The sequence below is a fragment of the Ursus arctos genome, chromosome X, assembly GCF_023065955.2.
Source record: "Ursus arctos isolate Adak ecotype North America chromosome X, UrsArc2.0, whole genome shotgun sequence".
Taxonomy (NCBI): Eukaryota; Metazoa; Chordata; class Mammalia; order Carnivora; family Ursidae; genus Ursus; species Ursus arctos.
The window spans coordinates 117,005,372-117,032,961 of NC_079873.1; the positions used below are offsets into that span (position 1 = coordinate 117,005,372).

General features: G+C 42.8%; 2 protein-coding genes across 4 annotated transcripts; both read right to left on the reverse strand.

The window, feature by feature from the left end:
* Positions 1-1,090: 1,090 nt before the first annotated feature.
* Positions 1,091-18,277, reverse strand: HTATSF1 (HIV-1 Tat specific factor 1). 3 transcript variants are annotated; one of them, XM_026479729.4, is made up of 10 exons: positions 17,982-18,277; positions 17,537-17,794; positions 15,657-15,837; positions 14,977-15,024; positions 14,231-14,385; positions 11,702-11,865; positions 10,647-10,746; positions 5,086-5,175; positions 3,827-3,964; positions 1,091-3,337 (listed from the first exon to the last, which is right to left on the reverse strand). In XM_026479729.4, exons 2-10 carry the CDS (start codon positions 17,720-17,722, stop codon positions 2,096-2,098), a joined length of 2,304 nt encoding a protein of 767 aa, XP_026335514.1. In that variant the 5' UTR covers positions 17,723-17,794; positions 17,982-18,277; the 3' UTR covers positions 1,091-2,095. The 3 variants fall into 3 exon arrangements, with proteins under 3 accessions (XP_026335514.1, XP_026335515.1, XP_057170841.1); XM_026479730.4 differs by lacking the exon at positions 5,086-5,175 and having other exon boundaries at positions 17,982-18,210; XM_057314858.1 differs by lacking the exon at positions 17,982-18,277 and having other exon boundaries at positions 17,537-17,878.
* A 4,854-nt stretch (positions 18,278-23,131) lies between these two features.
* BRS3 (bombesin receptor subtype 3) lies at positions 23,132-27,209 on the reverse strand. Its single transcript, XM_026479691.1, has 3 exons — positions 26,776-27,209; positions 24,815-25,166; positions 23,132-23,545 (listed from the first exon to the last, which is right to left on the reverse strand). Exons 1-3 carry the CDS (start codon positions 27,207-27,209, stop codon positions 23,132-23,134), a joined length of 1,200 nt encoding a protein of 399 aa, XP_026335476.1.
* Positions 27,210-27,590: the final 381 nt, after the last annotated feature.

Sequence of the window (27,590 nt, forward strand, 5' to 3'; positions counted from 1 at the left end):
TTCTCAAGTCTTGGGGAACCTCCACAGTTTTCCAAAGTGGCTGTACTAACTTGCACTACCACCAACAGTTTAAGAGGGTTCCCCTTTCTCCACATCCTCTCCAACATTTGTTTCTTGCCTTGTCCATTTAGCAACATATTAAGGAAAATCGAGCTTAGACTTTATCAGGTAATTGTTGAGCATCGCTGTGCTTAAAGCCCACCCCTGCACTGTTCTGTTCTTTTGCTACCAGGATGTATTGTTGCCTCACAATAAACTCCATCGTCAGGACCAGTAAGACCCAACTACTTAGTAAATGGGTGACTGCACGTGTGTGTGTGTGTGTGTGTGTGTGCGCGCATCCACGCGCATCTGTGCACACTTCATGACTCTTAATGTCTGTTTGTCAATATCACCTCCCAAATCATTTACCGTTTGACAGCTATTTGTCACCTTTGCTTCCAGGGTGTTTACATAAAAAGAGCATGAGTATTTCCTATCAGCCAAATTATTGAGCAGGGGAGAAAAGTTAGAAAGAAAACAGCCCCCCCTTCTAACGGTCTTGGGAGTTTGTCTGTGCTGTAGGTACGCTGTGTATGGAAGAGCAGCAGCCCGTCCCTTGGGAAACCAACCCTCCAATAAATGGAATGTTGAAATGCTTCTGGCTTACCTTTAAAGGGAACCTGAGTTTGGTCTGCAACTTTTCTTTCTTTTTCTTTCTTTCCTTCTTTCTTTCATTCATTCATTCATTCATTCATTCAATTTATTTATTTGACAGAGACAGCCAGCGAGAGAGGGAGCACAAGCAGGGGGAGTGGGAGAGGAAGAAGCAGGCTCATAGCGGAGGAGCCTGATGTGGGGCTCGATCCCATAACGCTGGGATCACGCCCTGAGCCGAAGGCAGACGCTTAACCGCTGTGCCACCCAGGCGCCCCTGCAACTTTTCTGTATTTACCTTTCTTTAGCTCTTTTACGGATTTGTCCCTGATGAAAATCCCGAAATTTTAAAGAGATCCCAGACATCAACTACTAAATTCTCAGCTTTGTCTTGAAATACAAGAAATCTTTTTTTTTGGTCTGAAGAGGGTAATGATTACACTTACAGGCGGCATAATGAAAAAGCACCAATGCAGTTTATTTTAATGCTTCTAATTCACGAGTCACTTCTTAATGCTACAGCAGAAGTCAATTCACCAATACTTAATTTGGAAAGCACAATCAAGAAAGACTCCAATTTTTATTGGGACTACACAACTCAGCACAGTACTAGGCACCATGAATCTAGAACAAAAAACTAAAGTACACATGATACAATTAGATCTTAAACTCGAGGGGATCCATGAACCTCTGAAAAGTGTATACAAAAAAGCTGTGTAGTGTGAGCATACATTTTTCTGGGGAAAGGTTCCATGACTTCAATCAGCTTCTCAAGGGGCCCAAACAGTACACAGGAGAATTCTCATCTCCTCCATATTTCCAGTAACGGGAGCTGCAGACCTCAGGAAGTTCACTTTCGCACATCTCAGAGTCCGTTTTCGCAGAAAGAGGATGGAAAAGAAAACAAATGAAAGTAGCTCGCAAGGACTAGGCAGGGAAAAACTCCAGAGTGTTATTTACTTCATAAGTTTAGTAACATGTTCTGGGTTAGGGAGGGGAAGTGGGGTTATAAGTGCTAAGGGAAGCTGGAAGCAAGAAGACTCCTACGAGCTTTATCAAGTCCTCACAAACACCACACTTTAGTATGAATAAAGCAACAGCAAGAATTTAAAATGCAATGTAACGCAAGTCCAATTTTTCAGTTTCGGCATATTAACAACTTATTTTTATTTTTGAATTATCACAAACTTCAATCGGAATACTTTAAAAAATATTATTCTGCATGCGTTTAACAAATCTGACAAAGGACAAGTACCCAGCTGACTTGCATTATACTATGAAGCTTTACCTGAACGGCCAATTAACACAGATTTAAAATCATTAAGTACAGGGAACAGTGAAAACTTCAATGCTGGCATCCTACCACTAGGCACACGTTCATGTAACACTACTAGCAATTACCCTGGAGCGCGGGCAGAATGCAGATGGAGGAAGCTCCCTACAAAGCAAGTTTAAGGGATTAAATGTTGTCGACGTCGTCGTCGCTACTGAGGACAAAGCTGCTGCCCGTGGACAGGGGACCTTCATCTTTCACATTCCCCACGCCCCTCACTGTCCCTCTCTCGTCGGAGTCGTCAAACAGCTTCTCACTGGAATCCTCGTCGTCGAACAGCTTCCCGTTGGAATCATCCTCTTCGAACATCTTTTCGTCCACGTCTTCATCTTCCTTTACCTCTATTCCTTCCTCGTCTTCTTTGTCGTCTGAATCTTCAAACATCTTCTCGTCAGCGTCTTCGAGCCCCTTTTCATCTGCGTAGTCTTCGTCCTCTTTTTCATCCGACTCGTCATCAAACACCTTTTCGTATGTGTCTTCTTCTTCTTCCTTGTCATCGGACTCTTCATCAAACTCTCTCTCAGAGACTTCCTCCTCAAACACCCTTTCAGAGCTGCTATCTCCAAATTCCGATTTGTCAGAGTCATTGTCTTCGAACTCCCTATCGAGAATGTTTTCTTCGCCAAACTCCCTGTCGGAGCCTTCCTCATCAAAATCCTTCTCGAGGCCGTTCTCTTCGAATTCTTTCTCAGAGCCATCGTCAAACTGCTTTTCAGAGAAGTCTTCTTCGGATTCCCTTTCCGAGTCGTCTTCATCAGACTCCTTTTGGGGGCTCTCCTCCTCTTCATACTCCTTGCTGGGGCCATCTTGGTCAGATTCCTTTTCAAGGCCATTCTCTTCATAATCATTTTTGAGCCTCTTCTTTTTGGATTCCCGCTCGGGGCCATTCTCTTTAGACTCTGTTTTAGGACTACCCTCTTCAAACTCTTTTTCAGGACTGCCTTCTCCAGACTCTCTCTCAGGGTAGTCGTCTTCACGCTCTCTTTTGGGGCAGCCTTCCTCAGACTCCGTTTTGAGGCAGCCTTCTTCAGATTCCTTCTGGGGGCAGCCTTCTTCAGCCTCTTTCTCTGGGCCACTTTCTTTGGCATCTTTTTCAGAAGCATCTCCTTCAAATTCTCCCCCATCTTCGGTTTTCTCAAACTTCTTTTCATCGATAGGTTCTTCGAATGCCATTTCATTTGCGGCTTCTTGGGCATTCATTTTAGATGTGCTAGGGTGCTCTGAAAAATGCCTCACCCTAGAAGGCCCTGCCCTTTCTGAAGCACAGACGGAATTCGAACGCCGAAGGCCTCTATTGGCCTCGGGAGCATTGAGGAAAGCCTCCCATCCTCTCAGCCTTTCCTCCCTTTCTCTTGTGGTCTCTTCCACCTGTGGAGAAATAAGAATTGCCATTAAGATAAGTTTTAGGTACAAAGAAGTAACAATCTCTCTGCACACTTCGGATAATGACACAAGTACCCTGACTTCATAAGGCATGTCTTCTTAGGAAATCAGAGCATTTCCCTATCTTCGGTTTTCAAAACTTTACACTTCAATCCATTAGACTTGATCTTAAGATCATTTAAATAAATGCCAATACCACAGTCCTACAGAAATGTTTCATCAGTGAGAAAGTTAATAATTGAACTCTCCGTACCTTACTTATTACTATTCTGAGCACGCCTCAAAATTTCAAGCTTAAAAACTGAAGAGACTAAAACGTTTTTCTTTCTATGCTCTGAAGGCAAAGTATTATTTAGAAGAAGTATTGTTACATTAAATAGATTAAACTGAACCTGAAACTTATCTTGAAGGACCACTAGATCAGTATTTGTTGGTAATGATACAATGTGCCCTCGACACAACTGCAGAATTTACCTGGTAATCTGTAGTTCCATCCCACGCCTGGGCAGTGATTTGACGGCCACCAAACCACCTTCCATCGAGAGTCTGAATACAATAATCAGCTTCCTCTGGGTCCCTGAAGGACACAGAGGCCACACCATCTGGGTGTCTCTAGAAAGGGAAGAAAAAGAAGGAAGGAATGAGAAAACTAAAAATAAAACACACATTTGACAAAATAGGTACGCCGTAGTGTTCTTTCTGATGATTTAAGCTTCAAGGTGTTATGTATGAAGCCATTCTTCTTTTTTACCCCAGCCAGTGACTCGAAGCTAGCTGCTTCTTTTTTTAAAGATTTTATTTATTTGAGAGACAGAGAGAGAGAGAGAGATAGCGAGAGCACACGAGCAGGGGGAGGAGCAGAGGGAGAAGCAGACTCCCCGCTGAGCAGGGAGCCCGATGCAGGGCTTGATCCCAGGACCCCGCGATCATGATCCAAGCAGAAGGCAGTCGCTTAACCGACTGAGCCACCCAGGCGCCCCAAAGCTAGCTGCTTCTTTAGCTTAATCTTGTCTATCAAGAACCAAGCACGATGTCCTTGGAAATGGTTCTGCTGACAACACCGTCTAAAGAGAGGCAAGATGGTACAATTGTTAATGAGTGTGGACTCTCAAGTCAAATAGCCCTGGGATTAAATTCTGGCTCTGCCACTTAACAGCTGACTCATCTTGAGCAAGGTGCTCACTCAATCTCTAAACTTCCAGCTGCCTCATCTGTAAAATGGGTATAATAGTACCCGCCTACCTCAAACGACCATGAGGATTAAATGAAGTAACACATAACGTAGCTCATATGCAATCAATAAATGGCGAGTCTTTTAATTATTATGTGTCGATCTTGGAAGTACAAAGAGTAAGAAGGGGAACATACAGAAAAACACCTTGCTTGATTGTTCTTCTCCAAATTTGGAGGAGGGAATAATTCACAAAGATGGGGACATGTGGGTAAACAGGGAACCACAAGGTCTCACACGTCTTTCTCATACTTCCTTTCATCTGATCATACACTCCAGAGTGATAATAAAGGGAAATCACCAAGGCATACCAAGTCCACCAAAGCCCTGACTTCCGAACCACGTTCATCTAATAATTGCTAACACATGACTACCACAAGATAGCAGACCTACCATACAAAAACATGAATCCGAAATTTGGGACATACCGCCATCTGGGAATAACTTATCAAATGGAAAGAACAATTGCTTTACGGATCATTTGTCTAAGCCACAAACTTACATCAAAGAGAAGGAGCTTCCTAATTTGTCCAAACTTTGAACACTCTACTCGAAGGTCTTCTCTGATTTCATTCAGCACCAATGGATCATCCTGCAAACATACACACGATTAAAACAGATCTGCCCCCTTCTTTAAATACAAACCCTGAGAAATCAAATTTCTTGCTTTGACAAACCAATGTATAGAAAAAGGTTTTACTTAAAAGTAGTTACTCGTCTGCAGTCTACAGAATTTTAAAAAGTCAAAACCAAATGACGTTAGATCACCAAGGCTGCAGCTGCTGCTACCAGGCGGCCCTGCTTTCAGCCAGAGGAAATGGCTAAGCATGGTGGGCAGCAGCGGGACTGTGCTGGAGCAGAGGGGAGGGGGGCAGGGAAGGAGGACTGGAAATCCCAAATAACAGCAGCTGTAAGGGCAGGAGAAGTCCTCTGGCACGTGAGAAGTCAGACACCGCTAATTCCTCTGTTCTGCACGGGCATCATGACTGTACTGACCAGAGCCCTTTGCTTTGGGTTTTGCATAGATCCCTATTTACAGAAATGTTGTAATGGGGAGAGATATATCCCTTTCATTGACTAAGTGTTCTAAGATAGTTCTTTGTGCTTCCAAGATTCTATTTTAACTCACAGGGTAAACCTCCCTTATAAGGATTCCTGTCCATCTTGTCTCCTACCACACTGCCACAGAACCACACAAATAAAGAGCTGCTAATAAGCACACAATAAAATACATTCTTGGGGCGCCTGGGTGGCTCAGTCGGTGAAGCGTCTGCCTTCGGCTCAGGTCATGATCTCAGGGTCCTGGGATCGAGTCCCGCATCGGGCTCCCTGCTCAGCGGGGAGTCTGCTCCTCCTTCTCCCTCTGCCCCCACCCCCACCCCACCCCCCTAGCCCCACTCATGTGCTCTCTCTCTCAAATAAATAAATAAATTCTTTAAAAAAATTCACTCTTAGCTGTTGCTTTCTTGCAACTATGAGTCTATTAAGAGCACTCAAGTGCTGCTGCTTCTGGTGGTCTTGAGTTCGGGCGGACTCTCTGCCCCGCAACAAAAGGATTTAAGATCACCTGTAGGAATCAACAACTCTTTCCCAAAGTCCCAGTGCACTGCAAGGGCTCGTAAAACGTTACATTATCAACTTGAATTTCAACTACATATAAACAAAACGTCCTGTATATGAACTTCTACTGAAGTAGACTTACGCTTTTTAGGAAACATTTAACTTCATCTTGCTCACGGGTTTTTATTTTCCTCACCAACTAAAGAAGAACTGCAAAGAACAAAAAAAAAGTGCCTTTTCCCTCCTAAAGTTCTCTCAAAAAGCAAAAAAGAAAGAGCTGGTAGGCAGTTACTGACATCAAATTTAAAATAAAAGAATATCCTATAAATCTGAGTCTTCTAAAAGTACAGCTGGCTGGCCCCCACTTTTAAAAATCTCATTTTGGAGAAGATGCTGTTTGTTTTATATAGATTTGTCAGCCCTGAGACGAATGCGAACCGGAGCCTAAAAGGCACGTGGCGGCCTTGAGGGATATGTGTGTATGTGTGTGTGTGTGTGTGTGTGTGTGTGTGGTCGGCCCCTATCAGACTGTGCTTTCCGAAGGCAGGAATCTGGTTTGAACGTTTCGTCTGCCTCACGGAACCCAGCACAGGTGTTTCCACATGGTGAATAGCCAATAAAAAGCTTTTTCAGAGTTAGAAAAACAATTCCCAATACCTTAACTTTATTCACCAAGGGAACTCAGAATTACAGTAAAAACATACAAAATTGTTTCAAAATATTTAACAAATGTAAGTGTGATTCCATTGTGTGTGGGGGGGCATCGCTCTCTCTATTTCTGTAGCAAAGTCTCAGTGCTTTTTTTTTTACAAGGATATCAGATTTTAGCCAAAATCTTCCTACACTTCCGTTTTCATTTATACCAGCTTGAAAAACTAATATAGCCTCACTGTTGTATAGTAGCCTGAAGCTTCAAGATAACAATCCCCTCCTCTAGGAAAACTCTCTAACATAGCTAAGAATGGAAAATTTCTAAACACAACACTTGGCAAGCAATAGACTTGAGATGAAATCAGACAGATGCATTGAAACCTCCTGCTCAACACTCCTAATTTTTTTTTTTCCGGGGTGGTGTTCTGTTTTCCCAGGAAGAAATAAACCCTATTTCTCATTCCTTTCCAATCTAAACCTACACTGGCCACGATGGTGGCCACTAACCACATGTGGCCACTGAGCACTTAAAATGTGGCTAGTGCCAATTGAGGTGTGTTCCAAGTGTGACCCGAACACCGGATTTTGAAGATTTAGTACCAAATTGGGGGGGGGGGGAGAAACAACATAACTCATTAATACTTTTATATCACACGTTGAAATTAAAAATATTTTGAATATACTGGGTTAAATTTCATTATTAAAATTAATTTCCCCTATTTTTTTCGTATTTAACTGTGGCTCCTGGAAAAATTTAAACTACACGTGTGGCTCACATTTGGTTTCTGTTGGCCAGTGCTGGTGTACAGAACGAGAAACCCACATTTGCAACACAGTTTTGGTTCTTCATCTCCTAGTATTCAAATTGGCCAGGCATGCAGTTTTATTTATTTATTTTTTAAAGTTTATTGATTTTTTTAAATAGTAATCTCTATACCCCACATGGGGCTCGAACCCACAACCCTGAGATCAAGAGTCATACACTCTTCTGCCTGAGCCAGCCAGGCACCCCCAGGCATGCCTTTTTAAATAAGGCTTTGAATAAAATACTGAAAACCCTCTGAAGTTACATTAAAAATATTAGCCTTTGCATGGTTCACCCTGATACCAAAGAGTATTTTTAGGTATTTTGCTTCTCACACTGGTCAACTGTTTGGAGTAAAAATATATTCCACCTCCCCCCGCCCCAATCTGGTTTCTCTCTGACACCCTGGGGAACCTGACAATTCAGTTTTTGTTTTCCCCTACAAAGCTCAATGCTGATGACTATTCTTTAGATTCACATGGAATCTTGAGTCAAATCAAACGCTCCCCCAAAACGTCCAATAGCACATTTTCCAGCAGCACACCTCGATGATGAGTTATACAGTGTCTACACCAGGGGTGTCCAACAGAAATTCCTGTGGTGACAAATGAGGATCTGTATTATCCAATACAAATGGCTGGTACGACTAAGGAATTCCATTTTTAGTTTTCTTTCATGTCAGTTAAATTTAAATAACCACACGTGGCTGGAGTCTACCCTACTGGACAGTCTACTGTGTTGGAAAGATTTATACTGACACACTTTGAAGTTCAGTCCCAGAGACCCGGAACAAAAACCAAGTTCTTTCTCACTCTCCCTCTCCCTCTGCCCTCCTCCCCCCCCCCGCCCCCCCACCGGCTCGAGTGCACGCGTGCTCTCTCTCAAGTAAATAAATAAATCTTTTAAAAAAAACAAACACACAACAAGATCCCTCTGTCTGACAGGCTCGCATGGAGCTGGCAGACCGCACAAGAGCAGGCAGGTAGGCAAACAAGGACAGCACCCGAGGGTTTCTCCGTCTGAGCTCTGAAGCCCATCCCTGCCCTCTCAGCTTCTGAAAAGAACACTTTCCTTCATTTGCAAAGATGCTCAAGACAAAACGTGTTATCCGTGGAGTGAAGCAAAGGGCTCTGCCTTGTAACAGGACTCTCATTCAATCATTCTGTCACTTTTTCTTCATATAAATATTGAGGGTCTGTAAAATAAATACATATTGAGGGTCTACTGTATGCCAGGCAGAATTCTAACCACTGGGAATATAAGAGCAAACGAGGGAGACAGAGCCCTGGCTCTCACGGAGCTCACATTCTAGCAGAGGAGATCCGATTATTTCAGAGAATCATAAAAGTTATGAACAGTTTTTCAAACTGGTATAAATGAAAATGGAAGTCTAAGATGACTTTGGCTAAATAGGGTAATTTAAAGGCTCTTTAAATAACTCCAAAGTAAAGTTTACGCTAAACCAGTAAGAGCGTTTGAGAAAAGAACAAAGAATTTACAAGCATGAACCTTCTATCCTTAAAACGATCCACTGGAGGGAATTTGTAGGGGTCAAAATAAAGTAAATGTGGCTTTCTGGAGGAAAGAACACTCGTTAAGCTCGGAAAAACGAAGCCTGCACAACGGGACCGCCAGATTCAAATTAGGTGGTCGATGAGCAAGGCAGGGGGCAAAACACAAACACATATGTAATTACACAACAGACTTCTACTTACCGAGGTTCCAGATAATTTCAATTAAGTTTGCATTAATATTCCCGTTTGAGCATTGCAAGTATGGAATGCGTGCATCAAGGACGTCAAGTCATAGACATTCATAGGTCATGTAATTTTAAAAAGCCAGTTATTTACGTGGGGAATAAAATGAGATGAACTTTAAGAAATCTGGAGTTTGTACCTAGCAGACCAGATACCCTGATCCAATTATGTATTCCTTTCAAATCCCTACCTGGCAGGGAGAATGTTTCAAAAAATGTTTCATGATTCTTCAGAATTCTACTCGGAAGAGACATCAAATGTTACAAATTGACCACATGTATCTCCCCAATGACCTCAAAAGATACGCAGACCCCAAGGGTGTGCCGTGAACCCTATCACATCACTATTGGCTGGGACCGGGCTCCACAGACCACTCTGGGGTCCTCTCCAAAGAGGCTACAATGAAGCTGCTGTTCTCACTGTTTCAATGCACAGAAGGACTAAGAGGGGGCTTCGGTTGCAGCTAGATCTTTCCAAACCTGGAGTTGTACAAATGAACATTTTTTTTTTTCTTATGTAACTTGTTATCTTCATGGTTACTTGTTGCCTTTCTCTACCTCGTGTGTAGCTGGTGATCATTAATTTCAGAGTCCAGGCAGAGAATAAAGCCTTGTTCTTCCACAAATGCCACCACAGGTCTGTGGGAAAGACCGACAAGAACAAGAGGCAGAAAGCAGTGCAAGGCGCCGTAGCAGCAGTCTAGGCCTCGTCCGCCTCTTGCACCTCTCCAGCTCTTTGTCCTCTAGTCACTTTTACTTGCTGTTCTTAGAATTTTACATGGACAGTATTATAAAGTCCTTCCAACAGCCACGAAGGCATTTTGTACGAGTCAGGTCTCGAAAAGCCACCGTCACCATTTAAAACATCGGGAGCTGTATTTCGTGAACCTGAGGGTTTTTTTTTTTTTTAAGGATCAGGTTTGTAGTACCAAAGTGAAGTTCTCATTTGCAAGTGTGAAATGACTCCCCACCAAAACCAGCCCGTCCTTGTGGAAATGCACTCAAAATCCACAAGCAGTGCCCAGAAATCGTTCAGTGATTGTATTTTTAATGATTTCCTCAAGTAGCTACCGTTTGCGGCCGCGGTGTGGGTGTGAAACAGTGTTCCCTGGGGAACAACTGGAAGAACCCTGGGCTAAACACGGGAAAATCCTAACGTTTCGACGGACTCTCTTACTTAGCTACGTGGACGTGTAGGATGTGACAGGAGAAATGCAGGGCGAGGCAAGCTTTGGGCGCCCTTGAAAGAAAGCACATCAACGTTTCCATCAGCGGGAATATCACCTCCTACCTCAAAATCCATTGGATGGAACATATTTTTGATGATGACAACTCGCTCATGGCGCATTCGGGACGGGCCAGCTCGCCTCTCAGGTCTCCAGTCCAACTGCCTAATGCGACAAAGCAGGAATAAGAAACTGAATTTTGTTTCGTACTTGTGGGAGAGGAGAAAAGGAGTTGCTACAATCATCCTTTATTGAGTACTTAATGATACTAATTATCTGATGCCAAAACAGCTGTACGTGGTTTAGTCGCAGTTCCCACCGGGAGACTTTCTAAAGTAGGAACACTAATGGGTGGGTGAAAGGTGGACCCAGTGTCTGAAATCCCCAGGATGGATCTTTTTTTCAGAACTGCGGTCTGGTTACAAACATTCCAATGAGGCTCCTGTAAAGTGCCGATTATTTAGTACTTATGACTATCTGGTATGTACGACTACACTTCGAAGGCAAAAAATAAGCTCAAATTGTATTGGTTTTCAGGCATTTTATGATCACAAAGAACAAACTGCATTGAAATATGTAAAACTACTCTGCTATACAATCTTAAATTTTACTGATAGGTGTTTACATAAAATTGGTAGGTATCTAGTCTAACTTGTCCTATAAAAACTACAGGACATCACAACTCTTTTATCATCACCGTGTCGTTGGTTCGAGCACAGTGTTAGAAAGGTTATTAGAACTCACGCTGATAAAAGAAAGTACTTAACGCTTTAGTTCCCCGTGTAGCTGATGTCAATTCACATCAAAAATGAACTGATGGCTCTGGTATACAAGCCTAAACTGTTTTACTTAATCTGATGCTCAATTTCTTCCAAAGAGATGGCCCTCTCATCTCACTGAAGCCCATGTTACATTATGAATCAACACCCCAGAAAATAAAAACACTGCCTCTGCCAGATCATCCTACGGTACAGATTACTGAAGGTTTCTGATGATCTAATGAAATTCTTTGAAAATAATTTATATGTACATTTGACGGAACAAAACTAGGGGGCTATACCAAAAACACACTCTAGGATACTTATACGAAATCTTTCAAAGAGGGAAAAACAACACAAACTTCTGTTGCAGAGACAGCTTTTTCTTGTAGTCTTTGCACTTCTTCTTCTTCTTGGAGGCATCATATTCCCCCTTCAGCTGAAACTTTGCCACTTCAACATGTAATTTGTAGCCTCTAATTTCATCTTCATCCAAAAGTTTTAATGCGAGATCCACAGATTCCCTCTTTATAAAGGTAAAATGAGATAGTCAGGAATTTACATGCCGAAATGAAACTTTGGGAGGTTTTTTTTTTTTTAGACGAACGATGACTATACATACAATAAAGATTTCATCATAACTACCTCCTTTGAGATAAAGAACTCTAGGCTGCCTTATCAGGAAACCTGCACTCTAGACACAGCTGTCCTCAACCAGCTTTGTGAACTTGGGCAAGTTATTCAATTTCTTCATCTGTAAAATGGGAAGAGAAATGCCTTCTTTGCAGGGTTCTTGACATAATCAAACGAAAGAATGCACATAAAGGATAGAGACTGGCATACAGTAGGTGCTCAATAAATTACATTATTATTGGACTAGTAGTATTGCCTCTTGGAGTCTCAATTTCTCAATGAGGCAAATGGACTTGTGTGACTTCTAAGGTACGTTCCAGTTTAAAATTCTAAAGTATTCCTACTTAAAAGACTAGATGACTCAAGGAACTGGGAATAGCATAGCCAGCCTTTAATTTTTTTGTTCACCAATTAAAATGTAGGTCTGTGATTTAGTGTGATGATTATCTGACGACTTGTACATTAAATACATTTGTGGATTCGGGGCTCTACACAAAGAGGGCAGTTGTCAGCCCTATGCAGAGTCAAAGATCTGAGGACCCGAGGAAAACAAAAAATAACTGAACTTAGCTGCACAAATATGCATCTTAAAACAACTATATATTTTTAGAAGATTTTAGCTAGAGAGAGAGAGAGCAAGCGCGCACGGGAGCTTGTGAGCATGAGTTGGGGGTGGGGGAGGAGAAGAGGAGCAAAGGGGGATGCAGAGGGAGGATTCCACACGGAGCACAGAGCCCAATGCGGGGCTCCATCTCACAACCCTGAGATCATGACCTGATCCGAAACCAAGGGTTGGATGCTTAACCGATTGAGCCACGCAGGTGCCCCTTAATTATATATATTTTTTGGAACTCCATTTACTGGTTGGTCCATCTTGCACAAGTTATCAAAACCCCATTTTTCTCTTTAAAAATTTAGGAAATCCAATCAAACTCCCTAAGAATCTGTTCACAGATTTTTTTTTTTTTTAAAGATTTTATTTATTTATTCGACAGAGACAGAGACAGCCAGCGAGAGAGGGAACACAAGCAGGGGGAGTGGGAGAGGAAGAAGCAGGCTCATAGCGGAGGAGCCTGATGTGGGGCTCGATCCCATAACACCGGGATCACGCCCTGAGCCGAAGGCAGACGCTTAACCGCTGTGCCACCCAGGCGCCCCTGTTCACAGATTTTTAGTAACCCTTGAGGAACTTGTAAAACTCTCGAATCTCCTTGTATTTGAAAATTAGTAACTACCTATAATGGCCATTACTCACAGATGGCCCGTTCACACTCAAGAACCAGATTCAAAACGTATCTTCCGAAGAGCTGTCAGCTTAACCCTACCCCTTTCTGATTTCACTGAAACGCTGTATGCTCGCAACACACCTGTGGTGTTGGTACTGTTGTTTAATCACTTCGATTTTACTTTATAATTATTTTCGCCTTCCATGACATAGGTACACGTCATCGTTGTGCACATTTCTTCTGTATTCTGCAATAATGTATAAAACATGCTCCTAAGGTGAGAAACGTTCCAGAAATAGTGACTGCCTTTGACACTGAGCTCTCCCTGTGCAATGGATGGTACCATGAATACATACAGTTCTGCAAATTTCTATTAATACCAATCGCTCTTCTCTCCCATTCAAAATACAGTTCAAAGCAGTCAGCGTAGCTATCATCTCCTTTATGGTCTAATTCAGGGCTCCGAAAACTTTTGTAAAGGGCCAGTTAGTAAATATTTTAGGCTTTGTGGGCCACATGGTGTGTGCTGCAAACACTCAGCTCTGCTGCTGAATCACAAAAGCAGCCAGAGACAAATGAGTGAATGAATGAATGAATGTGGTGGTGTTCGATAAAGCCTGATTTACAAAAACCGGCAGTGGGCTGGAGTTTGCCAAATCCCGGCCTAATTCATTCCAGTGGGTAAATAAAATGTTACCGGCTTTCTTTTCCTTGTGGATTTTTAAAAATGTGTTCTGAGTCGATTACATGCATATACTCCTAAAGAGATCTCTGCAGTGAGAATTCTTTGAAGACAAAAGAAGCACTTCAGTCACATAACTTACATAATAGCTCGGACTGGTAACACATTTTCCTACAACAAGTAAATAACCTCACCGGTGCGATACGCAGAGGCACAATCTGAAATTTTAGTTTTCTTCACATCCTGTTTTGAATAGTTCTCAGTCTTGGTTATCATCTATACAAAATTACAGCCCTCGTTCCTGAGTTAAAAATGGAAATACAAGAAACTTATCTGACCACATAACTAACCTTCAAATAACAGCAAAGACCATCTCCTTTAAGATTTCCTTGATTATCTTTGTAAAGTTTGACCTTAAATTCTTCCGTTTGAGGATCTCTCATAATAATGCCAAACTTGGACATGAGCTGTATAAATTCATCCACTGTAATGTCTGGAGGCAAACCTGTAACATTAGGGAAGAAAATTATAAAGGCGCATACAATAACAGAGAAGGTTACTTAAACATTCTACCAATTAGAAATCTACAACTTAGATGAGCACAAGTCTGATTTTCTAAATGTACGTAAAAAATCTCACACCTATAGAACTGAGGTCATTTCATGTTTTAATGTATTCAAATATACACTAAAATCATGTTTTGCTTAAGCCTTGTATCACTGTAGGGGCGAACTGCCACAAGTTACCTAAAGCAGACAGAAAGGATGGCATACAAAGTTACACGCTTGTAATGTTTCTTAGTTTTGTAATAAACAAAAAATTATCCCTTACAAATGTCAACAGCTGAACAAAAAAAAAAATGACATAATGATAAAAAACAGACTTTAGAGAAGCTGAAAAGTAAAAATGACTTCGTGAAAAATCTCAACATCAAATATTTTCTACTCTCCATTTGTTTAAAAGAGGTGGGGGGGTGCCTGGCTGGCTCGGCTGGTAGAGCACGACTCTGGATCTCAGGGTGCTGAGTTCAAGCCCCACGCTGGGTGTGGAGCCTACTTAAACAAAGAAATAAATAAAAATAAAAGAGTATACGTACCAGACACATAGACATTTGTATTTCTGTCTTCTTCAACATGAAACCATCCTAAAAATTAAAATAAAAAACACACATGCAAGAAAAGGTAAGGGTCACATTATGAAATTTTGACAATGTAGCAGTTTCTCGAAACTTCTAGGACTCTTTTCTTATCCTTAGAACAAAAGAGACTAATTCAAATCACTGTCCAGTTTTCAAAGTACTCGGATCTTTGGACACTTAATTCGTTTCAGAGCCCTGTCTAAAAAAGGATGGCTAGTTATCTTGGTTCTTTATGATTCTGATACTACCTTAAAAAAAAAAACCCTCATCCTTACACTGACTTTAGGCCCTGCGTGTATAAGTTGCTTCTGACTCCCATCTACTGGGTTAGATGGAGGCAAAATTGCCTTGAGTTCCATTTAATTAACTCAAAAAATGTAAGAACATTATCTTACAAACAGAGCTTTTGATAACAGCTCTATTTTGCAAAGGAAGAAACTGAGGCACAGAATTGAAACAGCCTACCAATGCCCATAAATTGGTGCGAGAGCCAATATATGAACCCCAATAATTCAAAAAAACCCTTCATCTTATAGGATTCCTTCAAAACTACAGTAATTCTCCAAACAGTAACCATGTATACACATAGTAACATTTACAATTTTTACATTCATGTTTTGCAAGCTAAATCCACTTGCCTGATTCGGCCTTTCTCTTTTCTCCCCTCTTTTTGGGGTCACTGGGTTCAGGGGTTTTTCTCTGCGGAGGCTCTTCTGCAGTCCTAGCACTGCCTTCTTGGACATTTGCAGTAGAGCTAGATGCCCCATCATGAGAAAAGCCGTAATTGGCCTGATATGTAGCAATGAAATCTTCAGTGATCTAAACAAAAAATTCAGCACACACACATACAGAAATTCAAAAATGATTTCTTCCCATAAGAAGTTTACACTGTGTTACATTTCAGCATATTTGGTTATACAACTGGACACAGAGGTGTTTCTGCAGATAAAGGTTGTAGTAAATAGTGCGAACGCGAGAACAGTCACCTACAGAAAATGTGCATAAAATGATAAAACAAAAGTAAGACATGGGTACTTGGGTTATCAACACAAAATTCTACTGGCATTTTAAGTGATGTCGGCATGTTTTCTAGTTGTTTCATTTGTAAATCACTGCCTCTCTACAGTCTACTTGACTAAGGCTACAGGTACACACAACAAAGGAAGTACCAGGTAACAATAGAACAAAAACCAACAGTCAGCTAATAATCTAACACCAGAACCAATTTTTCTTCTGCTATACCGATACATAAAAGTATATACACACTAAATATTTGAGTATCTGTATGCAGAGAGCACGCAGAATGGAACTGATTTGTTATATAGTGACTAGGGCTAACAATTGTAAAACTAAATGCTTATTTTAACTCCATCAGTAATTAAATCACACTATCATTTAGTGTCAGAAGAAACTAAGAACAAATTCAACTCACATCTATATTCCCGGCTTTTAGGGAAAAAAAGCACAGTTGCACAATGAAAGAAATGGGAGTTCTTCCTTCATTCTGGTCAATGTTACGCACACACAGGAGTGGGGAAAATTTTAAACTTAAAGTTTCAAGAGGTATGGGCTTCCATAGCATAAAAAGATAAAGAGTCGCAAATGAATCCATTATCAGACTATTGTTAAAAGTACTCAGAAACCAAATCTGCTCTGGAGCTGGCAAGACCAGGACAAGCAAAATAATAAATTTAACAATGTGGAGGGAATGGAGCATACACACAAATACAAAATGGAAAATAAAAAAGTTGAAATAAATAATTTTAAGGGTAATTTGAATTGCACAATGGAGACACGCTTTATATTACCAGCTTGCAAGTCGATTAGTGTGCTTCAAGTATCTTTTTCCACCCACATGAGACTTTGATTAACAGGGTACTTTTACCAAAAAGTTTACAGAACCAAGGTAACACCAGATACACTGCTTTCAAGCTGGAATAAAATACTTAACAGTTTCTAAGCACTCTAAACAAAAATACACAGATCTTTTCCACCCATATTCCGTGCCTGTGGTTATACGGTTCAAACGCACATGCCTAGAGACAAAATTTTCTGGGAAAGAGAGGTGCAGACAAAGTTCAATCCGTAAAGAGACATAAACGGCTAGTTTTTTTCAAACCGAGAAGCTGCCTTTTGCACAAAGTACATAAGCTAAACAAATATCAGAATTCCCAGGATAAGTGAGGTTGGCTATCTGAGATTAACAGCTACTAAATTTGCTCCTAGTGTTTTTCTTCTTTGCAATAAAAAGCAGTCACCAATGCAATGACCAACTGTGACCTTCACAGACAAAATTAATAAGGCATAGAAAAGACTTAAGAATTAAATTACATTTAAAACATCTCAGTAAAGATTTACGTTTCTCTACACATCGGTTCTGCAACAGAAACAACAAAAAGAAACGTCACCATCCATGGGGCTCTAACTCAGGACCTCAGCAAAGAAAACGGAAAAGGGGAGCCTCGCGAGGCTGGCCAGGCGGGCCCGCTCTGCAGTGGCGCCCGTGCCACTCTCCTACCTTGGGGAACCAAGCCTTCTTGTCCAGGTCCCACTCGTACGGGGTGTCAGCCGGCTGCTCCCCGAAAGAATCAGGTTCTCCAGTGGGATCTTTCTCGGTGTCGCCGTCCTTGGCGTCGCCGTACAATTCTTGCATTCGCAACTGCTCATCAAACTCGTCGTTCCCATCCAAGTTGTTGCCGCTCATGTTGCCGACTTAGGCAAGGGACAGTGTCCGCGCGAGCGAAGAGGAGCGAAGAGGCCGAGATGCAGCCGGAGGCTACAGAGAAAAGGAGATGAGCCGCACTCAGCCCGAGCCCCGCCGCCCCCCGGCACGCCTCCCCGCGGCGCCCCAGCAGCCCCTGGGAGGTCGGGCCGCCCGGCGCCCGCACCGCCCCCAGCTCCGCCCGCCCTCCCGCCGCGCGCGCGCGCGCCGCAGCTTGCAGCCCGGCCGCGCCGCCGCCCACCTGGCTCGCTCCACCAGGCCTCCGCGCAGCGGTTCGACCCAGGGCGTGGCGGGAGCGCGCACGCGCGCCGCCGCCGCCGCCGCCGCCGCCGACCGGGTTTGAGACGCCTGCAGCCCCCGCGGCTCCCGCGACCCCCCAGGGCACTCGCGGCAACGTCGGGAGATTGCTGGAAAACTGAGGCCCGCTCAGGCTGACGCAGTCGCCATTGTCGGCACGTCGCGACGTCGCGGGTCGCGCCGACACGCCTCCAGTGGCGTCAACAAGCGCCGACGCGGGCAGGCGGGCGGGCGGTGCTGGGCCCTATGGGCGGGGCGTCCGGGGGCGCGCTGCTATCGCGCGCCACTGTCACGCGCAGCTGCCCACCCGGGCCTCTTGGGCGGGGGGCGCGGGGGCCGCGGCGCTTGGGGACCTTGGGCTCCGCAGAGGCCGCGGCGGGCGGCAGCCGGGGGCGTGGGAATGTTCCCACTCGGCGGGCGCCATCTTGGGGGAGTGGATGGGGCGGGCGGGACGGGTTTGTGTTCCTGAGAAAAAGATGGGCCTCCTTTCCCCGTGCCGCATGGGAAACACGACTTTCGCTTGTTTCTTTATGATTTCCCTAGAATCGGCGCCGGCTCTTGGTCGTCATCTTGGCCTAAGCTCCTAGCACAGGGTGTGGTGTCTAGTGCGTATTGAGTGAGTGAGTGAATGAATGGACGATGGGTGGGGACCAACCTTCTTTTCCCAACCTCAGGCCCCTCCTTTATCTCTCTGGTACCTTCTCAGGCTGGAGATAGACTCTGGAAAGGTGGGGACGGGGGGCAGTAGTTGCCTTCCTCTTGTACACCATGATTCATAAGTGTTCAAGCTCCAGACCCGAAACTTAAAACATCCAAGTATAAGCACCACCTTTACTGGCCCGGGAACTTCGGATCTTTTGTTTTTCTTTTTCGAAAAGCACAGAATATTTTTCCTCTATGCAGCCTTTCCCCAAATAACATATTTATGGTAGAAAATAAAGAGGTCTGTATTTTTTTTTTTTATCGGCAGATATTTATTGAGCAACCAAGTGCCAGGGACTGTGCTAGGTTCTGGCGAGCCAGCATACAAGACAGGCACAGCTCAAGAGAGACACACTTGTTCATGTAGATGATTCTTATGAATTCTTGTTGCACCAAAAACAACCGTTTAGAAGTTTTTGTTAATTCTTTTAAAAATAACAATAATAAACCTATTATGTATAAAGGTAAAATTTTCAATTTAAACCAGACTTGAGGGTGGGGAAAAGCTTACCAGAAGAAATTGGTTCTGCTATTCCGGTGACCTTTTGCTTCTAAATATAGCAGTTGCGTATGGGCTCTAGAAAATCTTAACTCCCCAAATACCAGCTGTGAAAATATGGTTTCAACCTTAACAGCGATTTTTAAATAGTAGCTTGGGTTTGGGTGGGTTTTTTTTTTTTTTCAATTACGATTTTTTCCCCATGAAGTTCTTGTTCTGTTGCGGGCTATCAGAGAACTGAACTTTCATGCGTTTTTATAATATAGATAACATGAGTTTTATTAGGCTCGCTTATTTAAGCACTGCTAAGTATTTCTTCCTGGATCCCAAAATAGTGTACAGCTGTTTTCAGCAATGTGTTATTGGGCTCCCATTTCATTCCTGGGTGAGTTCACAGCATAGGTGATAATATGCTACACAGCCCTACTATTGCACGTGACCCTCTGAATGCCTGCTGTATCCACAGGCCCCTCTGAACAGGTGGCCAAAAAGGTTCCTTATGCCTGGGTCCCACGTGACCCAGCCGCTGTGGCCCACAGGCTGCCCTGAGGCCTGTGAGGTGACCCGATAGAGTAGCCCTGCATTCTAGACTGAATTGGGCTATACGAGCCAATAAACCACCATTCCCAGGGACAGGAATGAGTATGGAATGGGCAGGGACATGGTCAGAGTGGCACAGAGGCAGGAAGGCCCATGTAGGGAAGGTAGAAAGCAGGACAGAGGCCTGCTGTGGAGAAGTTCCCTGGAGTGAGAGGAGAAGCTGAGGCAGTGATGCGGGGTAATAGTGGAGCAGTGGGGTTGGGAGCTAAGCACACATGTACCCACAATAGCATTCTGTTTGGCCATGAGACCTGACAGTTGTTTTAAAAGTGCTATTGTCTCTGTGAGGCCTGGTTCTTGTGGGTTCTTATTTCCCTGTGTACTCAGAATTAACTCCCTAGTAACTGAGGTAATCTGTAAGCATCTCTGTCTTTGTAACCTGTCTTTTTCAAGATTTTTTGCAAGTCACAGAAACACACAAAGCAACAAGCAAGAATTCCATGATGGTAATGTAGGTGGGTCCCATGAGGGGCTGTGGGACCCAGGGAGCCGAACCAGTTCTTAGGACCCAGACAGCCAGCTTCTCTCTGAATATCTTCATCTTTCTCTCTTCGACCTCTTGTTAGGGGCGGTATGTGCTATACTCCTTGCCTTGGTAAGAGGCATGGCCTTCTTGGTGGATAAAAATACATTACCGTGTAAAAGCAGAGACTCCTTGACCAGAGAAGTCTCCCACCTGGCTTAGGAACTCTGGAAAATTACTGAACTATACCAGACTTTTTTTTTAATGGCCTATTCAAGCTCACTCGGTTCAGGAATTTGCCTGTCCCTGCTTCCTGTAATCTCGACACTTAGTAGAAACAAAAGTAACTCCTTTTGACAAAAAGATTGATGGATCCTTGACCTAAGATGGTTGAAACTGCAGAAATTCTTTAAAGCCAGATTTGCTACTTTCAGTGGGTATGCCAGTGTTAAAATGTTTTCTAACACTTTCAACTTCAATGACAAAGACTTACCCATTGCACATTTTGTTTTTATCTAAGTATGTGACTTTGATTTCCTGCTTTGTAGCATATTATTAATGGTCCTTTATTCTAAGTCTTCGGTCAGGGCAGACCCTGAGCAAAATGGGGAAGTATACAGAATTTGTTTTTCAGGTACCAGCCTTTTTCCCATTTAGGACCCTCTCCAAAGAAACGAAGTCTTCCATAATCACATTTCTGGCACCACAATAGGCAGCGTGGAAGAAATTGTGGATACTGGGGCCTACTTATAAGGTTAGCTCCAATTCGGATCACCTGTTAAAAAAGAGAGAGAGAGACCACCCCCTCCAAAAAGAAAAACAAAACAAAGCCATGGATTTTAATCCCAATTCCCCAACTCTGGATGCGGGGGCCTAATGCCCTGTAAAACCGTTTAGGGAATTATTTTATACCACATCCCCAAGTCACCTAGGGATTACTAAGAGTGAGGAAAATGAAAGTTCTTTGAGTTCTAGTTTTATCAACTGCTAAACAGCTTTCTTGGCTTTTGTTATCTGGTACTTCTATCAGTTATTTCTAAAATGCTGTGCTTAAGAGAGTAAAGATGTAGTTTTTACTTAGAGTGAGGAAATAGTAAAATCTCTGGGAGATATGTCACTTGAAAATAACTTAGGGGCGCCTAGGTGGCTGGCTCTTGATTTCGGCTTAGGTCTTGATCTCGGGGTCCTGAGATCGAGCCCTTCTTCTGGCTCCAAGCTCAGTGGGAGTCTGCTTGAGATTCTCTGCCCCTCCATCTGACCCTCCCTCCCCCCCCCCCGGCTAGCATGTGCACACTTTCTCTCTGTAAAATAATTTTTTAAAAAAGAAAATACCTTAAATTTTATTAAAATGGGTTCTCAGTTATATGTCAGAACTATTGTTTTTAGAATATAAAGTTACACAAAGTCATTTGAAGCTTTATTTCATATTTATTTGTTTCCCACCACTTATCACAATGTCTAACCTAATACTAATACAATATTGGCACCCCCACTTTTGGTAAAAACAATTTTACAGAAATGTAAAGTTTAGTGTTAATATATGTTCCTTTTTGAGCCACATTATTAGCAAAAGTTCACTACTACACAAGCCATTTAAGGAAAGCTCAAAACTACCAAAAGCACACTCCAAAATCAAGTTTTTGGAAGTACAAATTTAACTATAGTGCCAAACATATACTTCAGTTTGCCCCAAGAAAACATTTTCTAAAACCACAAATCTAAATTTGACACATCTATTGACAACAGTTTGTTTGAAATCACAATTATTAAGCTTACAGCGTTAGCAAGTAGGAGCAGAGGATAGAAAATCAGAACCTTCCGTCTGATTTCCAAGGGCAGAGATTAATTAGGGCACACTCTTACAGGACTTAGGCACCTATCGGGTTTAAAGTCAAGCAGGAAGATGATCTGCTAACAATTGCACACCCAGATGTTAGGGATCTCTTGTGGTATTTCTCCATTTTTTAGAAAGAGGGCACTGCTTACCAGAAAGAAATGGATTTCCTTAAAGGAAGAATTTCAGACACTGGCAGGTTCAGACTTTTCAACTGGGGTCCTTCTCCGGGGCCTTCAAAATAACAGTAAAGTGGCCACTTAGTCTGCCTGTGAGTAAGGCGAGTTCTTCACAATATTTGTGAATGATTATCGCTCAATTATCAACAGTAGTCATAAGTAGAACTACATTAAGTAAGGGTTGACCCAGTAAGGCAAGCACCCTGCCCCAGATCCTTACTCAGTACTTGAGACTCGCTGACCCCAAAACAATTTCACTGTAATTGCAGAGCTTTACTCACCACGGAATAGAGATTAATGGAAAAGAGCTGTCAGAAAACCCTGCGAAGGTTTATTTTTTAGGACTTAGTATCTTAAGAAAACTGCAGAAGAGATGTTTTATCTCTTTTTGATCCCCTTTTCATCTGCAAAGTATAATCTCTAGATTTACACCACATAATAAACACAAACAGTTTTATGCACATCACAGGAGTGTAGGAGAAATTAGAAGCCTAGATGTGATGGGAACAAATTAGATTTTCCAGTGTCATCTTGTTTATTTCACCTTCTCTCCTCTTCCACCTCCCATAGGACCCACTGACATACAGACGTGTCTTTCTACACCTAGTGGGGCTTCATGTGATTTAGAAAGCCCGAGAACATTAATGTTTGTATGTTGACAAGAAATCATGGTTTGTCTTTTACTTTATAAGGATCTTTCACTCCTAAGATTTCAGCACAATTCACAAACAACAAAAATCCTGACACCATACACCTACGCACAGCTCAGAGTCGGATACACATGCTGGGAGGAAAAATACCATTTTTAATTGAAAAGCTAGACTCTGTCATCTTCCTTCTTCACACTGCACCCAGTGAACAAGGTCACACTAATTTCAGACACCTGTGAGCTTCCAGGGCCTGGGACCCTTCCCATCACAGCCAGGTTGTTAAGAGGGGTATCGGCAGGAGGAGGGTCAGGCATCTCGGCCTTGCAACACAATAACTGAGCTTTAAAATGCTGCTGGAAGGTTTTGCTCAGCCAATAAAGAGCAAAGGGGTTTACACAAGAATTGCTGAAAGCCAGAACCCGAGAGAAAATGGTGATAATAAAATGAATGGCAGACGGGTCCACGTAGGTTTGGTAGGTGAACGAGTGGTAGAGGTACAAGAGGTGGTTCGGCAGCCAGCAGAGAGCGAACAGAGCCACGAGCACCAACACGGTTTTGGCAATTCTCTTCCGGGATTCAATCTAGGAGAAAAATGACCACAAAAACAATTATTTGGCTGGCAAGGAGTTTTTCGAAGCCGTTCTCTAGATTTACATAGAAATTTCCAGCTAACAGGCTGGAGTCCCTTTGAGCATGCGTCTGCAAGAACTGCTCAGGAGGGGTGGGGAGGCAGCCTGTGCCTATAGAATACAGCCAGTTAATTGGCATGGTAACCCCGGATCTTGGTCTCATTAGCTCTAATGCAGAGACTCCCAGCCCTGGTTCTGAGAGACTCCAGGATGCCTCCAATTATCTCCAGGAGTGTTGTGGAATTCTTGAAATTTTAATTTAATTAGAAATAGAGAGATGCGATACCAAACTGCTTTCACTGCCATCAGCAGAGGCTGACTACGTTAGCGTATCCTTCCGGGGTTTATGGAAGTTGCCAAGTCAGTACCCAAAATGGTTTATGATCTATAGGGATTGTTCACATGGGCATTAAATATGCCATTTTGGCCTCATGAGCACCCCTCTGCTGAACTAAACTCAGGGACTGGTCAAGAGGTCAACGGAAGCATCTCCCCCGACTCCCCACTCCCCACTCCCCAAGAAATATAGAACTCCTGTTGTTGTTGTTGTTGTTTTAATCAAATGGAACAATGTTTTGGCAACATTCCTTTTTTTTTCTGTTCATATTTATGGAAGAAGGGCACACCTGGCTCTTGCAATGGTCTTAATCAAGCTTCTGTGAGCCACTGTGTTCTCCTGCCACTGGCACTTACCTTATCCCTTGAGCCCACCGTTTGCTCATCTGTGTGTAAGTGGTTTGCATTGAATAATGTTAGGGTGTCTTGCCAGTTCTATCATCCCGTGTCTATCATTCTGTGACACTTTCTAAAACAAAAGATGCTTCCCTTCATAGTCTCACCTTGAGTGCTGTTCCTCACTATTCCACGGGGTAAATAATTCTGGCTGCTCCCAAACTTCAGCTGTCCCCTTTCTAATAAGAGCAGCCCCACCACGCATTGAATTCTTACTGTGCTCCAGGAACTATGTCAAGCATTTCATATATATCACCCGGCCCCCATCTTCATTTTACAGGTAAGGAAATAAGCTCAGAGACGTTAAGTAACTTGCCCAAGATTGCTCAGCTAGTACGTAGTAGAGCCAGAATGAAATCCTGGGTCTGACACACTCCAGAGCCCGTAACCAGAACAAAAATACTGTACTGCTATTGTATTTATTGCTCACAGGTGCACAAGTAGGAATTTCATGTCTAAATCCATGCACAAGTCCTGATTAATACATACCTGCTTACGGGCATGGCTTTGTTCCTCAGTGGGGATGTTCAGGGTGCTTTTGTAAAGAGTTCTAGCAATCAGAGAATAATAGACAGAGATAATCGAGAGTGGGATAATATAGAATACTAGGAAGCACAGCAGAGAATGTATCTCTTGCATGAGCTTCTCAGAAACAGGATAAGAGGTACACGCTTCAAGTGTCATATTTTTGTTGGGATCTTGAAGAGTATATACATTTGAAAATATAGCCTCTGGCAGAGCAATGATCATAGACACGATCCAGACGCAGCCAGCTTTGGCACAGGTCTTCAGGATGGCATTGGAGGGCTGCCGCTCCAGTGGCTTCACAACTGCCTTGTATCTAGAAACACATAACCGTAGGCAAAGGTCAAAATAAACATCAAAACTATAGAATCTTAGGGTTAGAAGTGACCTTAGTGGTTATCCACCTCTGCCTCCTATCCACATGTATATAACCAAGTTGACATTAATCAACTGGAATCAGTTACAATTTCAAACACATAATAGGTCCCGGTATTTGATATTTATACTAATCATCCCTTTCTCTTATTCACTAAGTAGGAAATATTTCAGATGTGCAGTTTTATAATTTTGTGTGTAGATCCTCTGTTTAAGACGAATACATTTTTTCAGCATGATTTTTTTGAATGATTGGGAGTCATTCATTACCTGTGTATTACCTTACATGTTCTGAAAGACTTCCTTTTTGTATAAGTGACTGGTTTTAAACCTAATTCTCCTTCCTTCATGAGTGAGCAGTCATCAGCCTTCCTAGAAAAGATTTCCCTGAGTTTGTGCAGTGAAGAGAAGAGGGTTAATTTCTTGCCTGTTCATAAGTGCTACTTTGTTGCCCAAGCTGCTCTGTAGGTAGATTTGGAGCAAGGCAAGGGTGAAACCGGACACCCTATGCCCGTGCAAAGGTGCCTCCTTATTCTGACAAATTCACCTTTAAATCTACAGCCTTTAAGTGAATCTGCCCTCAAATAGAATATAAAACCAGCCAAAGCAAAAATCCATAAAAGACACAGGGGAAGATTTTTCTCCTCTCAGATTCCAGAATTTGAAGAAGCTATTCCTACTAGTACTGCCAGGCATTGATTACTTACAGGCTTCTTGTAGCGTTTTTTAAGCGTCACTTTTAACATTTGGAGCCTCAATCCCTCCCCACCCCGCTTTCACAGTTATTCTACAGTAAGAACACAGAAAAACGCAGTACTTATAGACTGAAAATATCCTAACAGAGCCTGAATACACGGACTGCCAGAGGTTCTCACACACTCTATCCACAGACCTCTAAAAGTCAACCGGATTAATTTATTTCTCCGGGAACAAGACTGTCATTGAATGCCTATAGAGAAAACAAATACAATTAAGTGTTGACATTACCCGGAGTTAACAGGCAGCCGAAAACCTCACCGTTTTTCTGCCACTGGTTAATTTGATGAATTTCCAATAAATTAAATGCATGCATCTTTTTACCATCCTTCCGGGAGACAGTAATATATATGTGGTCAATTTCACACCTGTGCTGATGTTCTAATGTTAACAATATTGCACCACTAGGCTGCACTCATGTATAAAGCATGAATTGTTTTTCTTTTACACCTGAAACGATTTGCCTTACTTACTTAATAAATAAACGGGGAGTGGGGGGGAGAAGAACACCGTTCAGTATTCTTTCAAGCAAACAATTACACTTCAAAGAGAATAAATTCTTCCTAAAGCACACAATGTCAGCCTTTCCTCCGATGCTAACACAGAAATTTTAACATTCTTACACCAACTTTTATTTTCAATGCACCCCCCCCCCCGATTTTCTCGTCTCACATCCAGGTTACAGACTGTAAGAAAAGCAGAATAGTAGCCCGTGAACGCTAAGTACAAGCTTTCCTTTCTATTTTTTGCCTAATTTCACATCCTGGCAAATAAAACTGAGAAAAGAAACCCACCTGTCAGCGCTGAGAATTGTTAACGTGAACACTGATACACCAACAGAAGTGAGCCGGATGAAAGAAAGCACCTTACAGCCAATTCTCCCGAACAGCCATCCCTCTGCAAGATAGTGGGTTGCATCCACCGGCACACAAGTTAGCAGAAGTAGCAGGTCTCCGAAAGCAAGGCTGGTGATGAAAATATTTGGAACGGTTTGCATGGATTTGGTCTTGAAAAAGACTTTGATGAGAATAGCATTTCCGAGGATGCCCACCGAAATGATCATGGCATAAGCGATGTAGATGGCACACAAAGCTTCTATTCCTGGAGAGCTGTCTCCGGTCCGTCCTTTATTTGTGGTATCATTAGGAACGAGAGAGCTTGATGATTCTGTGTCATTTGTGATTGGAATTAAAGTCTCATTAGGTGACTGAGGCTGTCTTTGAGACATTTCTTCTGAAGACTCTGCCTGCAATATTTCTTCTGCTCAGTTTAAATGTAGTTGATTGTCACGTCTAGTGCCTACGTCTAGTAACGAGATGGTAGAACAGAGCAGAATGGCAAGCAAATTCAAGACACCCGGATACTCGTTTCCTTCAGTTGTTCTGAGTCTCCCAGCATGCTTGGCTAAATGCTTACCGATCTGGCATTGAAGGGTGGGAGGTGGAGGAGTTTTATTGGCGTTTCCGTGACAGAGGGAGGGGGGTTTGGGAAATGCTCTGCAGTTGCTTGTTCTTCCCTGTTGGGGAATCTTACAGATAACTAGTTATTATCAAATAACACTTATTGTTTATTAGAATCACCCTCTTTCCTTGTCTGGCCACGAAAATCT

Coding starts and splice junctions, on each gene's coding strand:
- HTATSF1 (XM_026479729.4), bottom strand. CDS start 17,722: ATGAGCGGCAACAACTTGGATGGGAACGACGAGTTTGATGAGCAGTTG. Junction 14,386..14,976: donor TACAAATGTCTATGTGTCTG/GTACGTATACTC, acceptor CTAATGTTACAG/GTTTGCCTCCAGACATTACA. Junction 10,747..11,701: donor AAGCTGTCTCTGCAACAGAA/GTTTGTGTTGTT, acceptor TTGTCGCATTAG/GCAGTTGGACTGGAGACCTG.
- BRS3 (XM_026479691.1), bottom strand. CDS start 27,209: ATGTCTCAAAGACAGCCTCAGTCACCTAATGAGACTTTAATTCCAATC. Junction 25,167..26,775: donor ACAATTCTCAGCGCTGACAG/GTGGGTTTCTTT, acceptor ATGTGTTTCTAG/ATACAAGGCAGTTGTGAAGC. Junction 23,546..24,814: donor AAAGCCATGCCCGTAAGCAG/GTATGTATTAAT, acceptor TTTTTCTCCTAG/ATTGAATCCCGGAAGAGAAT.